The 16,204-nt window shown below is 45.7% G+C and overlaps 1 protein-coding gene across 1 annotated transcript in view; it reads left to right on the forward strand.

Annotated features, from left to right (window-relative positions):
* The window catches only part of prr12b (proline rich 12b), a 31,552-nt gene that overhangs the window by 10,586 nt on the left and 4,762 nt on the right, over positions 1 to 16,204 (forward strand). Inside the window, exons 3-13 of the mRNA XM_029507912.1 lie at positions 822 to 983; positions 1,197 to 5,701; positions 6,500 to 6,712; positions 7,722 to 7,796; positions 8,916 to 9,717; positions 10,432 to 11,027; positions 11,108 to 11,224; positions 11,940 to 12,073; positions 12,210 to 12,475; positions 12,989 to 13,417; positions 13,508 to 13,627. Coding sequence (XP_029363772.1) covers positions 822 to 983; positions 1,197 to 5,701; positions 6,500 to 6,712; positions 7,722 to 7,796; positions 8,916 to 9,717; positions 10,432 to 11,027; positions 11,108 to 11,224; positions 11,940 to 12,073; positions 12,210 to 12,475; positions 12,989 to 13,417; positions 13,508 to 13,627 — 7,419 coding nt within the window. The remainder of the gene's footprint in view (positions 1 to 821; positions 984 to 1,196; positions 5,702 to 6,499; positions 6,713 to 7,721; positions 7,797 to 8,915; positions 9,718 to 10,431; positions 11,028 to 11,107; positions 11,225 to 11,939; positions 12,074 to 12,209; positions 12,476 to 12,988; positions 13,418 to 13,507; positions 13,628 to 16,204) is intronic.

Below are 16,204 nucleotides of genomic sequence, written 5' to 3' on the forward strand. Positions count from 1 at the left end.
GATTTTTGGGGTTAAGAAGATTGAGAAAGGGGAAAAGTGAATACTGAAAGTGTATACATGTGTTCTGTATCTTATTCCCTTGCTTAATTCTGACTGAAGATTAAAGCTGGACCTTTCCTCAGCCTGCACTCAGTGTTTTAAAAATAGCCAACTTCCTGTAACTAAGACGTGATTAGTATATGATCAGCTAGTCATCAAGCTCTGCTGAGGTGTGATCAATAGCCTCTCATTTGAATCAGGTGTGTTGTTGCAGTGCAGTAACTCTGCAGGACTGGAACTGACCTGTGGTAAATGACCTTATATGAGTTTTAACACTGAACAGAACACTGGGACAGACAGTGACGATAGTGATGTCATGGTCACAGTTTCTAATATTTGAATAAAATATTTATATATGAATGAATGAGTGAATCAAGGGATAAGGGCTATAGGACTATAGGCCCAAAGACACATTCAAGTTAATTGGTGACTCTAAATTGCCTGTTATAGTGAGTGTGAATGGGTGTTTGTTTGTTGACGATCTATCCAGGGTTACAAAGCACTTTCCCATCACCAGCTAGGGTTGGTTCAAGCCCCTTTGCAACACTAAAAAATAAGCAGTAGGTATAGATAATATATTGATGGATGGATGGAATAAGCAAGACCATAATTAAACTCACAGGAAATTATAGAGAAGGTTTTAGTGGTGCAAGTAAAGCAACTATATAAATGTATGGAATATGATAGGCTGCTAGGCCAATCAAAGTGCTGCTGAGAATGGTCTCCTTGTCAGGTTGGATCTCTGTGCAGTGTTTGTAATGTCAGTTATGGTTTGTTGTCAGGTCTGTCGGGGTTGTTTGATGCCAGCCTCCATCATGCCAGCCCCTCAGGTCCTGACCCCTCTGTCATGAATCTGATCTCAGCTCTGGAGTCCCGGGGTCCGCAGGCCCCTCCGTCTGCTTCCTCCCTCCTCTCCCAGTTTCGCACTCCCTCTTGGCAAACTGGTGAGTGTCCATCTTAGGAGAATGCCATACTTCCCCTAAGAAAAAAGAAAAAGTATTGTTTAGACTATATTATTATACTGATTTTCTTTTTAAATGAATATAAGTGGTTTTAAAAAAATTAAAGTTTACAATCTCAAACTTACTAATTAAGATGTTAATTTAATTAGTGACTTGTGCTGACCAACACTGTCCATGTAATGTTGTGTCCTGTAGCGATGCACACACCTGCCCCCCCGGAGCTCTTTATTTCAGGGGCACTTCCGGGTTCCAGCTCCTTCCCCTCTTCCTCAGCCTTGTCTGCATACCAGCATCCTGGCTCCTTCTCTGGGCGCTCTTTCACTCCCTCACTGTCCCTCCAGGACACACCTACATTTAGCCCAACCTCCAATGGTTTGCTATCTCCCCATGATCCTCTGCTGCACATCAAAACCCCCTCCCAATCCAATTTGGGCTTTGATCGTTTACTATCTTCCCAGAGTACTACTTACCGAGGCTCTCAGGAGCCCCCTGCCCCTCCTCAGTCCCAAGCCCCTTCCACCTCATCCAGTTGCCACCTGCCCCCTCCCCAGTTTAACCTGTTATCCTCCCAGCTCCATAACCAGTCCTCCCAGCTTTACAATGCATCCATGTTCTCCTCCACATCGTCCATGCCCCCAGCAGCACCCCCCCAAGCCCAACCCCCTCCAGAGGGGGCAGTATCTCGACAGGACAGTGTGATCAAGCATTACCAACGTTCTTCTCCAGCCCAGTCCACTACTCTCCCCCTACAACAATATGTCAGCTGCGTTGGATCAGTGGGCTATCAGCAAGTAGCCAACCACCACCGGTGTGCTGGGATGTCTTGCAGTCCCTTGGGGGAGCGGAGCCCATCCTCTGACCCCAAACCTTCACCACGGATGGAATCCCAGACATATCAACCAATCATCCAAACTCCTTATACATCCTCATCCTCCAACTCCTCAGGCTCCTCGTCATCGGGCACGAAAGGAGCTAAGAGTTCAAGCTCGTCTAGTGGCTACTCCTCTTCAGGTTCAGCATCATCTTCCTCCCGTACCCCACTCACTCCACCATCAGCCTCTTCTACTTCCTCTTCATCCTCTTCTAGTGCTAAGGCAAGCACTGGGCCCTTGTCTGCTCCCTCTCATCAGCAGCCCCCTCCTCAGTCAGTGCCAGCACCACCCCCTCTACCAGTAGTATCAACTGCCATTGCTCAGCAGCCAGCACCCAAACAATGCCTCTCCTCATATGGCTCTCCATCAATAGCCAGCTCAAGTGCAGGTATACCAGACCAAACTCCTCCTCAACAAAATGCCCAGTCCTACTCTCCCAATCAGCCTCCCTCTGCACACATGGCCCAGTCCTATGGAGGTTTCAGCTCACCACATGCCCAGGACCAGAACTCTGGAACAGGGGCTACTGGAGGGAAAGTCTTTACTGGCATAGGTACAGGAGGGCGCTCATTCTCTGCAGAAATAGTCTTTGGGGACTCAAGCTTCGGATCAACTTCTCTTAGAAGAGCAAGCAGTCCTTCATTAGGGTATGGGAATGCTGGAGCATCATCAGGAAGTGGGTCTGTATCCAGTGCTGCCCTTGGCAGTGGAGTTGGATCTGCAGGATCGGGAAGTGGGGCTGCTAGTGTTGGTAATGGAGGCAGCAACTCTTACCACCTGCCTGAGTCTAGTCCTTCACCCTCCATCAGTTCTACTATCAGTCGTTCTGGGATGCACTCTCCTGCTGCTGCCCGCCCTGCACAGTCTCCTGGAGGCTCCGGGGCCACCAAATATTTATCCTCCATTCTCTCTCCGGCTTTCATGTCCTCACCACAGAGCTTTCCTGATACACGGCAAGTGCAGAGCCAATCCTACAACTCTTCACCACCCAAGCCAAAAACAGACACTGACATGCTGGGAGTGGAGAGATCCCAAGATGAGGATGATGACGATTTCCTTATCCATCATTTACTTCATACCCAAAGCTCAGCTCCCCATCCTTCACAGCAACACTCACCTACTCAGCACCTATCCCAGCCACTCCCACAGGGTAGGAATGTGGAATGCAAGGAGGTGGCCTATGACGTGAACAAAGTCTCTGAAGAGCGCTATCACATTCAAAGTGTTATTCGTACCAACAACACCTCCAGTGTTTCAGGTCTTGGAACAGCAGTTGCTGTTGACACTGCAAGTCGCTTAAACAGTCAGATGGAAATATCACAGAAGAAACCACAGCAGAAGTCAGAGATGACTATATCAAAGTCCGCTGCTGGTGGGGTAGGAGTTGGTTCTGACTCTATGTCCCACTCCCATACTACCCACTCCCATCAACAACAGCATGACTCCATTGGCTCTGTGGGCCATTACAGAAGAGGTGATCCTTACAGCCAGCATCCACACTCACAGCATTCCCATCACACTTCCCATGTGTCATCACAGTCTCAGCAACACCCTCAGCCAAATCAAACCCCCCAGCACACGCAACACACACAGCACTCTCAACACTCTCAGCATGGTCACCCACATTCCCACTCACACAACCATCCTCACATGGAGCTGAAGAAGACTCCAGATTCAAATGACAGTGCATACTTGTGCAACACGCCAGATGTGCAGCAGACTCGACCAAGCCAGGTACCGCTATCTCTCATGGATTCACCACCAGACCCTCCACATCAAACTCAGATGCTGCAATCTGTCCTTTCCCACACTACCCGCAGCAAGATGGACTCTCAACAAGCCTCTCAACATCCTTTGAGCCAGCAGGCCATGATGGGGTCAGCTGGAGGAGCAGGCCCTGCTGGGGTGGAATCGCACCCACAGAACCATTCCTCGCAGTTACAACTTCAGCTCCAGACCCAGGGTATGGATACCCACTACAATATTGGAGCTCAGCAAAGAGATCAAACCCAATCCAGTCAGAACTCACTACAAATGCTAGAAAAATCTCTGACCCAGACAAACAGTCGAGACAGTGGAGGAACTATGGAAAGGACTGGGGTTGGGTTAACAGGAGCAGAGGGAGGTAGTGGGGACAGACATAGACAACAGCACAGACTGATACCCCACCACCTTCCCCAGCAAACAGCTTCAGAGCTCCATGACTTCCTCTCTGAACCAGATTTAGGCTTGTCCTCTTCCTCACACCTGCATCGCATCAACCAGCCTCAGGCCCATACCCATCCTCACAGCCACCACCAACAACAACCACATGCTCACCATCAGCTTTCACACTCTAAAATAGCTCACCCACACTCTCACAGGATGGCAGCAAACATTGGAACACCCCAGCAACAGCAACAGCCCCAGCCAAGAGAGCCTGAGACCCAATTGTCCCACTCACAGTTAGACCAGCTCAAACAGCACCAGTTTGACACATTGAGACCAGTGGGTAAAGTAGGGCAGAGTCAAGCTCAACAGCAGCGCTTTGCTCCGCTGACATCCATCTGCTTTCCAGATTCTCTTTTACACGATGAAGACCGCTCTTTCTTTCCTGAGATGGAGGACATCTTTTGTTCATCTGATTACAAGCCAACCTGTGCTGCAGATTCTGGAGCAGGACATGCTTCTCAGGAAAGCCTTACCCAGGGCCATGGGCAAGATGGTATGGAGGCCTTGAAAACAGGAGGTGCTGGAGAGGGCTATGATATGGTTAGGCATCAAAGTGATCAAGGCTATGGACAGTACTGCCACAACCTTCCAGGATCAGGAAATGGAAATCTGCATCTAGACCTTGACTCCATGAAGACCCATGAGCTTCCCTCTACAGTGAATACTGACCAGCTTGGACTCATTCACTCCCAGACCACTACTATAGGATTGAGTTCAGTGGTTCAAGGGGATGGAAGTGTTAACAAGGTGATTGGAGCTGTGGGAGTGGGTGGTGGTTCCAACACTACTGGACTGACATCACCTATCTTCTGTTCCTCTCGCCCCAAGAAACTACTGAAGACCAGCTCATTTCACCTGCTCAAACAGCGTCGTGAACCACAACTTCAAACAAAGAAAGTCTATGCTCAGGAGTATGAGTTTGAAGATGATGAGGATAAAGCTGATGGCCCAGCAGACATTCGCCTCAACAGTCGACGCCTTCCTGACATGCTCCCTGACTTGGTTTCGAGTTGTAGGAAGGCTGGTGGGGCAACAGGAGTAAGTGGGCTCAGTCCGCTAATGGGTGACATGGACTTTTGCCACCCCACCAGCTACTCTGCTCTTGGACACACTCCGCAACTCCTTCCCCATGATGGCCCAAAGAAAAGAGGCAGGAAACCAACTAAACCAAAACGTGAAGGCCCTCCTCGCCCACGAGGTAGACCACGTATACGTCCTCTTCCAGAGCCTCCCTACTGCAGGGGCTTGATGGGATCTGTAGCTGGAGAAAGTAGGAGGGGCCGTGGGCGGGGGCGGGGACGAGGCAGACGAGAGGAAGGGCTTGTGGATATGCATCAAGATATGAATAAAGCACAAAGTCTCCCATATCATCAGCAGCAGCAGCAGCGACAGCAACAGTTCAGTCAACACCAACATCTCCAACATCATCCACACCAACATCACCAACAGCAGGCAGACCTCCAACAAGCATCACAGCAACAGCAGCAACACCATCATCTGCATCTTCATCATCAGCAGCAGCATATTTCCTGTCATCATCACCAACAGCATCATCAACAACCGCAGCAACAGCAGCCGTCCCAGCAGCCACAGCAAGATCTGATCAGACCTATCACGGTAATACTTATTAACGACCATCGCCACTTCAAATGTTCCCAGCTTAGTGAAGGGTTTTAAATGTCTTATGTAGGAAAAGACTGAATGTCCATGTCCATGATTACAAAAGCAGATTCTATATCAATACAGTGAACGTATCAAAGTGTTCAGTCCACAGAGAAATGCTCACAGCCTCTATACATAAAATGAGCCTTAAAACCAGCTGTCTGAACTTCTGGAACTTTATATCACAACAAACAAGTGACCACTCTCTTGCCTGATATTCTGCTCGATTTTTATTTGCTCATTCATAAAATAAGTTGAGGTCAGAGCTTCTCTTCTGATCAATGTTTCAATGAATTTGTACATTGTCCCTATAAACTTAATAAAATAAAACTAAAATAAAAAATGACTGATTGGCTTGGTTTCACCAATCTCTGAGAGAAACCTTAGAGGGGATGCAAAACTACACTGAGGTAGTTTTTGATTCTTAAAACCAAAAATATAATTTATAGACACTGATACTTCAAAAAAAAAAAAAAAAAAAACACAGGAGAAGAGTCAAACATGGGAACTTTAAACTCAGAGATAGTGGAGGGTAGTGGTGGCTCACATTATAAGGTTCACTGTGTGAGGACACCAAAACAATCCTTTAAGTTCTATTTGTAGATTTTATTCATTGTCTTGGAGCTGTATCTGTGTGTGTTACATACATTATCTCCTGGTGGTGAGCCTCTGAGGAATTTTAATGCAATCATAGTGAGGGACTTGTTTCTGGATCAGTCAAGCATGCTGAGAGTCTGTCCATCTCTTTCTCAGATCAAATTGCCAACACCCAACATGCCTCCAGCTGAATCCTTGCTAAGAACAGACTCCTTGTCCAGCACTGACCCTGTTCTATCTGATGGATCAATGGGGTCAGCTCCATCCCTGGGCCTCAGTCCTGGACCCAGCAGCACCATGGAGATCAGCAGGAGTGACCTGAACCAGACACAGAACAAGATGATGAAGCATCAGCAGAAAGCTGAAGAGGTAAAAAGCATATGTGACAAGCTTCGCTGTGTGCACCCATGAAATGTTAGACTGGCGCAGTTTGAACTGGTCTAACTGGGAGTGCACATTAAACCATTTCAATGCTATGAAATTTTAAAGTTTTGACAGGGTGATGAGTGAATGGACTTGTACTGAACAGCATGTTTCCGAAGATGAGAGCTTTCTCATATCTTCTGTCAGATAACACATAACAGCCTGGAGAGGGGGCTTCTTCAAAAGAAGTAGGCAAAGTAGGCCTTTTTGTTTTATTTCATACTCTCCAGAAAATGTGAGTGAGAATATTTGTTAAGCCCTGTGTGTTGGAGAAAAAGCTGTGAATGAGAACCTGACTGCCTCAACTTAGTATTTCAAGTTGGAGTAAAAAGAGAAGTCGTTGCCTCAGCAACAGTGAGACACAATATGCCTGCAGTCAATACTCTGGCTAAAAGATGTCTTACATGGACTGACACAGTTCCTAGCTGAGTGTTAGAACATATAAGCATTGTCCTGGCTCTGGTTTCCAGAAAATCACAATGGGCTGAGGGAAAAGTGCTGACACGGCTGTAATACAGGTGGAGAATGATATCTGTGGGATTCAGCCATTTTAATCCCAGTCCCGGTGGGTGGGAACAATGCAACTGAGAGACATGATACAGCCAAAGCAAACAGCAAGCTTTTAAGTTCCAGACACACAGTCTTAGTCACTGGTCGCCTCATATGTATATCAAAATAAAAGACATCAGGTTCTCATCAATGGCAGCTGATGGGCTAGGGACTGATTTGGGGTATGTTAACATGCAGGAGACATTGTCTGATACATCTGCAAGGTATCAGCCTCAAGCTCTTTCTCTTTTAAGTATGAAAACGATGATGAAAATTTCCCAGAATTTTTAAATGACATCAACCCAAATGATAATGTGTGTTGAGTGTATGTTGTGAATGTATTTGTCTCACAGTGGTACTACTCGTGTACAGAGGAGGGTGTGCTGACTCTCTTGTGTTAACACAGATGTCGTGGAAGAAAGACATTGATGATTCTCTGAACTCTGAGGCTTGGGCTTCTCTTCATAAACTCTCCAGCTCAGTAAGTTGTCTCACACACCTGCCCCTCCCAGCAGAGTCACGAGCTTCATCTATTATTCATACCTTCATACCAGCTTCCTCCACACCTCAGATACCTGCAGGAGCTTAGGCCAGCAACTGGGTGCACAGCTAGTCCAGGTCCAGGTCTGTGTTTAGTCTGTTTTAAGTCTTGGACCTGTTTCTTTTAGAGAGAGGCGGTCATAGTCGACTGTCAGCCAGCTCTGTCTGACTGACAAAAGAGAGAGGAGAGTGATGGCTGTTACCAGGGCAGTTGTTGCCATGGTTGCTACATTCTTCAGGGCAAGGGGCTTGCTGCCACCTGCTGTCTGTTCAGCTGTATTACCTGCAGCACATTATCAGGGCTTTCGGAATTCTTTCAGAATTCTTTCTTTCTGAGCTAACTGAAAATCTTTTACTTATACTGAACGTTTCAGGACTGAATTGAATTGTTGCTCAATCCCAGCTTGTAAAGTTAAAACCCTTTATTATCCTGTGTGACTGTGTAGGACAGCTGATTTTTTACTTTACAGTTATTTCATTCAGCATTTTATTTATTAATTAATAGGTTATTGAGAAATGAAACATATTATTGTTGTTGCAAGTTTTTGCAAGGCATTGTTTAGTTGTATTGGAAAAATCATTTACTTTTTTTAACATTTTTGCTGGGAACTGTATGATCTAGAAATCTGGAGACATATCGCATTCCCTGTGCAGCAGTTTCACCTTAAAATTTATATTTTACATGAACACAGAGAACTTTCAATGATAGAGTTAGATCAGCTTCCCTCAGGTCTGCCAGCTGATTCTGGCCGATCTGCTGTTTAGCAATGAATTAAGAGCAACTAATGGACTTCATTCAAGATTTCATTCATTCAGCAAATAATGAGTTAATTTGTCTATCCATTCATCAATTCACCGATCCATACAACCATTAATTCAATAAAGTATTCATCATTCATTATAATCCAATATTCTTTCAGTAATTAGTTCAATTGTTCATCATTAAATCAAACAATAATTCATTTATTATTTAATAATTCATAATTCAATAAACACATTTGAAACTGAAAACCAGTGCATTTGATAGGAAGTAACATCATGATGGGACTCTCTTTTGCAGACCGATGACTTCAAACCTGGCTTCATGGCCTCTTTCATGGACTTCCTGAAAACAAGTAAAAAACAGTCAGGTCTTGACCCCGGACCCGAAGGAAGTGAGAAGGAGCCCCTGAACCCGTCTTTGAAGGGAGGTATCACACCCCTGTCCCTGCCTCCTCCTCCATTACCACAAACTCCTCCTCCACAGCAGTCTCAAGGAACATTCAGTGAAGGCGGGCAGGGTGAAGAGGAGGACCTGGGTCTCAGTAGCTGCCCCAGTCCCTGCAAGCCTCTGGATGAAGAGCTGAAAAGGAACCTGGAGACGCTTCCCTCCTTCTCCTCTGACGAGGAGGACTCTGTAAGCAAGAACCAGGACCTACAGAAGAGCATCTCATCGGCTATCTCTGCCCTCTACGACACTCCACACTCTCTGGCAGCTGCAATGGCTTCTGCCATGGTCAAAGCCCCACCCACTCTGTCTCCACCTACCCCACAGGAGCTACCACTTAGTCCCCCTCTCCCCTCCATGCCTCCTCTTATCCCCAGCATGGAAAATGAAAAAGAGGAGGTGCTCACATATGCTCAGCATCGTACCCAGGAAGAGGAAGACCAAAGCCTGGTCTCCCCTCACTCAAAAAGAGAGACAGCAGAGGCTGTGAGAGGAGAGGAGGAGGAAGAGGAGCAGGAAAGAGAGGAGGGGGCTGTAGTCAATAAAGAAATAATGAGAGATTTAGAGAATCTGCAGCCTGGAGCACTGGAGGAGCCAGAAGAGGAAGCTGAGAAGATGTCTGAAATACAGATTTTGGAAGTTCCTCAGGTTGAAGGTAATTTATCCTCTTTTTCCTCTGCGTACCATATTTTACTGTGAACCAAAAAACATCTCAGAGTAGTTTTTCACCTTGCCTCTCAGACAGTCACTGAAACCCCAGATCATGATACATTAAAGTTTCAATAAGGTATAAAGTAATCTATTTCGTTGGGATTCCATGTCTGTAACTCCCCTCTTAAGAAAGCATGTTACCAGACAGATTGGACTCAAAGTGTGGTCCAGTCCAACACAGATGGATCACTCACTAGTTTCTGAGTGATCCAATAAAAATGCATCAGATTTCAGCTAAACACTGTGAAAATACAAATCCTGCAAGGTTGAATGTTGGCTCCAGGTAGGTAGGACCTGGAACATGGCAGCTTTCTTGTAATATTACAAGGATCCAGAGGGTTTTAAGATTTTCTGTGTGCCTTTCTCTATGGAATGAGCACTTGGACATAAGCGACCTTCTTTTCAATTGGGCACCTTTCATAAGAAAAACACGTGACACAGTGCGTACATATAATGAGCAGACATTAAAATGAATACAAAAACAACAACAGTTATTGAGACATTACCAACATGAACTAACTATGTCATGTGGTACCAGGTGGTTCTATTTTAAGGTGACAGTTAAAAAATCACCAATCACCAATGAAATGGGATCGGAGAGTAATGTGACCTCAAACACCCACAGTGGTTAGGCAGAAACAATCTGTGTTTTTTTCAGAATCTCCTTCGGGACCAGTGCTCCCTCCTGCACTTCCATCGCCATCGCCCTCGCCACCCACTGACTCTTCACCTTCCCCGCTCCCTCCGACCTGTCTCACTATGCCCTCCCCTCTGCCACTCCAGCAAAGTGAGGTGGGGGTAAGTCAAATATATCCTCCCTCTGAGCAGCTGCAGCAGCCCTCTTACCAGCCATCTGTAGCTGCAGGAACCTCACCCCCACCGTCCACCTCCCCTCCAGCCATCCTGTCTTCACCCCTCTCCAACCTCCTCCTGGCTCAGTCTATCCCCCCTCCATCAACTACTCCTCCTCCATCATCCTCTGATCAGGACCAGGAGCCTGAAGTGGGGCAGGCATCCCCCACATCACCCTCTTCTTCCTCCCCATCTTCATCATCTTCGCCACCACCATCGCCTCCAACGCCAGAAGAAGCTCCAGCATCACAGCGTCTCACCTCCCTCCACCTGGCGAAGAAGCAGGCTGATGCAGCCATTGCTGGGGAGAGTGAAGAAGAAGATAGTGAGAGTGGGGGTGAGGGGATATTCCGTGAGCGGGATGAATTTGTGGTTCGAACTGAGGATATTGGGACGCTGAAGGTGAGACTATGGCACCCAGGGGGCGTGTAGGTTTAATGGTTGACATTGCATTAAGTTCTAAACTGTGTTTGTGTCACCAGATGGCTCTACAGACAGGACGGGAACCTCCACCCATCTGGAGGGTGCAGAAAGCCCTGCTCCAGAAATTCAGCCCAGAGATTAAAGATGGTCAGAGGCAGTTCTGTGCAACCAGTAATGTGAGTGCTCCCTCAAACTCAGGTCTAACTGAGGACTCTGCTGGTTTAGCTCTCTATCTCCATCTCTAAAACTATCTCTGGGTGCCCAGAGATAGTTTAATAGTTTAATAGTTTTATTTGAATCCTCATTAGCTGCAGCAAAATCACAGCTATTTTTCCTGGGGTCCAGGATGTCAGACTTGGTTCAGTTCAAATCAAAATCATTAATCCCAGAAACATGTGATCGATGACTTTCGAAGATACTGAGCTCCCCTGGTCTCACTTAAGATATGAATTAGATAGATGGTGGCATAATGGTTGTGGTGCGTACAACTACAGGGCAACTACAGTTAGTATGCTGCTCTAGCAGGTGAAATAAAAGGATTTTGATCAATCCAACAAATTCACCATGTCTTTTGGACCCGACCCTGGTCCCAGACTTCACCCACCTCTACTTATTTCTGTTGCATAGTCTGTATTGTGGCACACAGAGTAAAATAAGCTATAAGATAACACAGTCTACTTCATCACAATTTTGTGAATGAATGATAAAAACACCACAGCATAAGAGAGGTAAACAAAAACCTTTATAGGAAAGAGGTTTGGGACATGCCTGTCTGTCTCTAGTTCTGTTACAGCATCACTGTTACGTTTACGTTTACGTGGGTGACCCAAACTGAGGCGTGCGTGTATATATTCATTGCTGTCTCTGTGTTCTTCTTTTCTCCATCCTCAGTATCTGGGTTATTTTGGTGATGCCAAAATGCGATACCAGCGTCTGTATGTGAAGTTCCTGGAAAATGTCAACAAGAAGGATTATGTAAGGGTGTGCTCTCGAAAGCCATGGCACAGGGCTGGCCTGACTCTGAGGTAAGGCAAAGGTCAAGGGTTTGGTTAAGGAGTTAGGTACAAAGATGAATTGATAGAAGAAAAGTGACATACACAGAGCTACAGTTCCATACTTGAAAACCAAATACCTTCACTTTCTTTTCTGTCTGACACACAGGAGGCAGGTGCTGCCAAAACAGCTGCCCACCACCCAAAATCAAACTCCCCCTCGAGTGGACAGAGATGACAAGGAGAGACAGAGAGAGAGAGAGATAAAGCAGCAGAGAGAAAGAGAGCACAGAGAGAAGGAGGAGAAAGAGAGACAGGAAAGGGAGCAGAGAGAGAGGGACTGGAAAGAGAGAGAAAAGATGGAGAGTGAGAAGGAGGAACGACAAGAAAAGGAAAAAGAAATGGAGAGGGAAAAGGAGATGAAGCAGGAGGAGAGTGAGAAGAGAAAAAGAGAGGTGAAAGAGAGGGAACAGAAAGAGAGAGAGAGAAAAGAGAGTGAAAACAGGGAGAAAGAGCAAAAAGAAAAGGAGAGAAGAGAGAGAGCGATAAAAGAGAGGGAGAAGAGAGAGCTTGAGATAAAAGAGAGGGAGCAAAAAGACAGAGAGAACAGTGAAAGAGAGCTGAAGGAGAGGGAGAGGAAAATGAGAGAGCAAAAAGAGAGGGAGAAAAGTGAGCAAGAGCAGAAAGAAAAGGAGAAAAGAGAGAGGGAGCTAAAAGAGAGGGAGAGGAAGAACAGGGAACAGAGGGAGAGGGAGTGGAAAGAAAGAGAGAGACAGGAAAGAGACAGGAAAGAAAGAGAGAGACAGGAAAGAGACAGGAAAGAAAGAGAGAGACAGGAAAGAGACAGGAAAGAAAGAGAGAGACAAGAAAGAGAAAGGAAAGAAAGAGAGAGACAAGAGAGGGAGCGGAGAGAGAGGGAACAGGATCAAATGGAGAAACAGGAGCGAGAGCAGAGAGAAAAAGAAAAAAAGGAGAGGGAACAAAATGAGAGGCAAGACAGAGAGCAAAAAGAGAGGGAGAAACAAGAAAAGGAGAGACGAGATAAAGAAAGAGAAAAAAGAGAGAGGGAGCAAAAAGAGAAGCAAAGACAAAGAGAACAGAAGGAGAGTGAAAAAGAGCAAGAGCAGAAAGAATATGAAGGAAGAGAGAGGGAAAAACAACAGGATCAGGAGAAAGACAAAAGGGAAAGAGAGGAGCAAGAGGGGGGTGCTGACATGGTGGAGGGTTGGAGGCTGAAGGAGGAGAGTAGGATGGAGCATCAGCCCAGAGCAAAGACATCAAAGGACAAGGCAGAGCCTCCTCCCAAGAAGAGGAAGAAGTGGCTGAAGGAGGTGCCGTCCTCTGATTCTGACACCTCTCCACCCAGTGATGAGGAAGGTGTGCATGTGTCTGCATATACACATAGTTATGAACTGTCGGCCAGTGTCTGCTGTGTCCAGCCCTTCAGTGCAGCTCCTTGTGTTTCAGGACCTGTTCGAAATGCAGTTAACAGCCGAGCCATGAGGGAGATGTTCAGAAGCTATGTGGAGATGCTGGTCAGCACAGCACTCGACCCAGATATGATCCAGGCGTTGGAGGACACTGATGGTGAGCACACAACACAACACAAGAACACAGTGGAACCATAACCTGACAGCTGGTCTGGTGATTTAGCGTCTTTCTCAACGTACCAATTTTTTTGCAAATCTAACCCAGCAGAGACCTGCATGCATTTTTTTACATTACATGCAGTCACCATGCCAACCATAGAGTTTTACAGTGACGATAAATTCTGGAAAAAAAAAAAAAAAAGCTTTTTCAGTGTTGGTGTGTTGGACACTGCTGAACAGAAATTGAAGACATTTCTACCCAGAGAGTTCTGCCAACAGTAACTATGCTATTACATGGTCGTAAAAGTTTCCATTGAGCCTTCGTAATAAAGGTTAACATTCTGCTTTGGCCAACACCACCTCCTTCAGTCTAATGTGATTGCCTAATTTTCTCCACACTAACTATATCTGACTCTCCGACCAAATGACCTCCATGTCTTTGCACAGAGTTTGGTTAATTTCTTATACACAAATCAGGCATAACATTCTGACCACTGACAGATGAAGTGAATAACACTTCATTTATTGTTAGGATATATTCAGCAGGAAGTGAAGATTTTGTTCTCAAAATTAATGTTTTAGAAACAGGAAAAATGGGCAAGTTTAAGGATTTGACAGGATTTGAGCTAATTTGACAAGGGCCAAATTTTGATAGCCAACTGATTGGGTATGAGCATGTCCAAAACGTGTTCCCGGTCTGCAGTGGTAAGAATCTATCAAAAGTAATCCAAGAGAGGAACAGTGGTGAACAGTGTCAATGGAAGCCAAGGCTCACTGATGCACATGGGGAACGAAGGCTGGTATGATCTGATCCTACAGAAGAGTTCTTGTTACAGGTGTCAGAATACACAGTGCATCACAGTTTGTTGTTTATGGGACTGCATAGCTGCAGTGCAGCCAGGGTGCCCAATGCTGACTCCTGTGCCCTGTCAAAAGCACCAACACGTGACATGGAACATTAGAACAGGACCACAGAGCAATGGAAGAAGGTAGCTCGGTCTGAAGCATCACGTTTTCTCCATCACATGGATGGCCTGATGGGTGTGTGTCGATTACCTGGGGAACGCATGGCATCAGGATGCTCTATGGAAAGAAAGAAAGCCAGCAGAGGCTGTTGCTTTTGGCATTGTTCTGCTTGGAACCTTTTGTCCTGCCATCCACGTGGATGCTACTCTGACATGTACCATTTACCTAAGCACCAAGCATTTTTGCAGACCATGTACACCCTTTCATGGAAACAGCATTCCCTGATGGCTGTGGCCTCATTCAGCACGATAACGTGCCACAAAGCAAAAATGACTCAGGAACGGTTTGACGAGCACAACAATGAATTTGAGGTGTTGACTGAGCCTCTGAATTAACCAGATCTCAAGCCATTCAAGCATCTGTATAATTTGCCTGATAAACAACTCTGATCCACGGAGGCCTCAACTCACAACTTGCAGGACTTAAATGATCTGTTACTAACATCTTGGTACCAGATATCACAGCACACCTTCAGGCTCTAGTGGAGTCCGTGCCTCGACATGTTAAGGCATTTCTGGCAGCCAAAGGAAGACCAACACAATATGAGGCAGCTGGTCATACTGTTAAGAACGATTGGTGCATTGCAACATGGTTGAAACAAGGCCACCTTCAGCTATGCCTTACCCAACTCCTGGTCCAATCGGTCTCTCCATCACAATTTATTAATTCATTCATCTTCTACTGCTTATTCATTTCTGGGTTGAACAGTGTTGCTGGAGTGGCTAGAGCCAATCCCAGCTCACACCAGGCGATACACCCTGGACAGGTCACCAGTCTATCACAGGGCCAACACACAGAGACAGACAGAGATCAAAAACCATTTAAACTCACACTCAGACCTACGGACAATTTAGAGTCTTTTGATCCAGGCTATGCTGCTGCAAAGGTCTTCTGCACATTATAGATAGTCCAGAGTGATCAGCATACCTTCAATCAGACTAAAGGGAACATTACTCTGACACTCATGGTCCTGCACATGGTTGCCCAAATCAAATCAAGTCACTAATCCTGCCTTCAGAAGGAATTTTGGGTCTGCGCCACCTACTTAAGCTCAATTATAAATTTTTTTCCCTCTTTTGACTTTTCCCTATATGGGGGAATTGCCTGATTGATTTTTGGCCACAGTTTTTAGGCTGGATTTTCTTCCTTCCGCATCCGAGCTTGGAACTGGCAAAAGCACACCATTGACTTAATGGTTTAAACCCGGGGCTCTGCCATTGAGCTACGTCTCCAGGCAAACTCAATTATTCTGTCAATAATACAAAAATAATAATTATACTATTATTATTATTATTATTATTATTATTATTATTATTATACTAAATATACTGGGACAAATATAAAGAATGAATGGAGGAGCTGAACTGAAAATTTGAGACTCCATACAGACTAAAATGGAATGAAATAATGAAAGAAAGAAAGAATTTAGGTGATAGTTATGAAATAGGAAGGGTTCACAAAGGCTGATACAATATGAAAGACAGAATAAGAGACTATAGACTGGTGAGTGTGAGATTGGCTCTAGCAATCGTGATCTGAATAAGCCATC

The sequence above is a fragment of the Echeneis naucrates genome, chromosome 8 (assembly GCF_900963305.1).
Source record: "Echeneis naucrates chromosome 8, fEcheNa1.1, whole genome shotgun sequence".
In the NCBI taxonomy this organism is placed as follows: Eukaryota; Metazoa; Chordata; class Actinopteri; order Carangiformes; family Echeneidae; genus Echeneis; species Echeneis naucrates.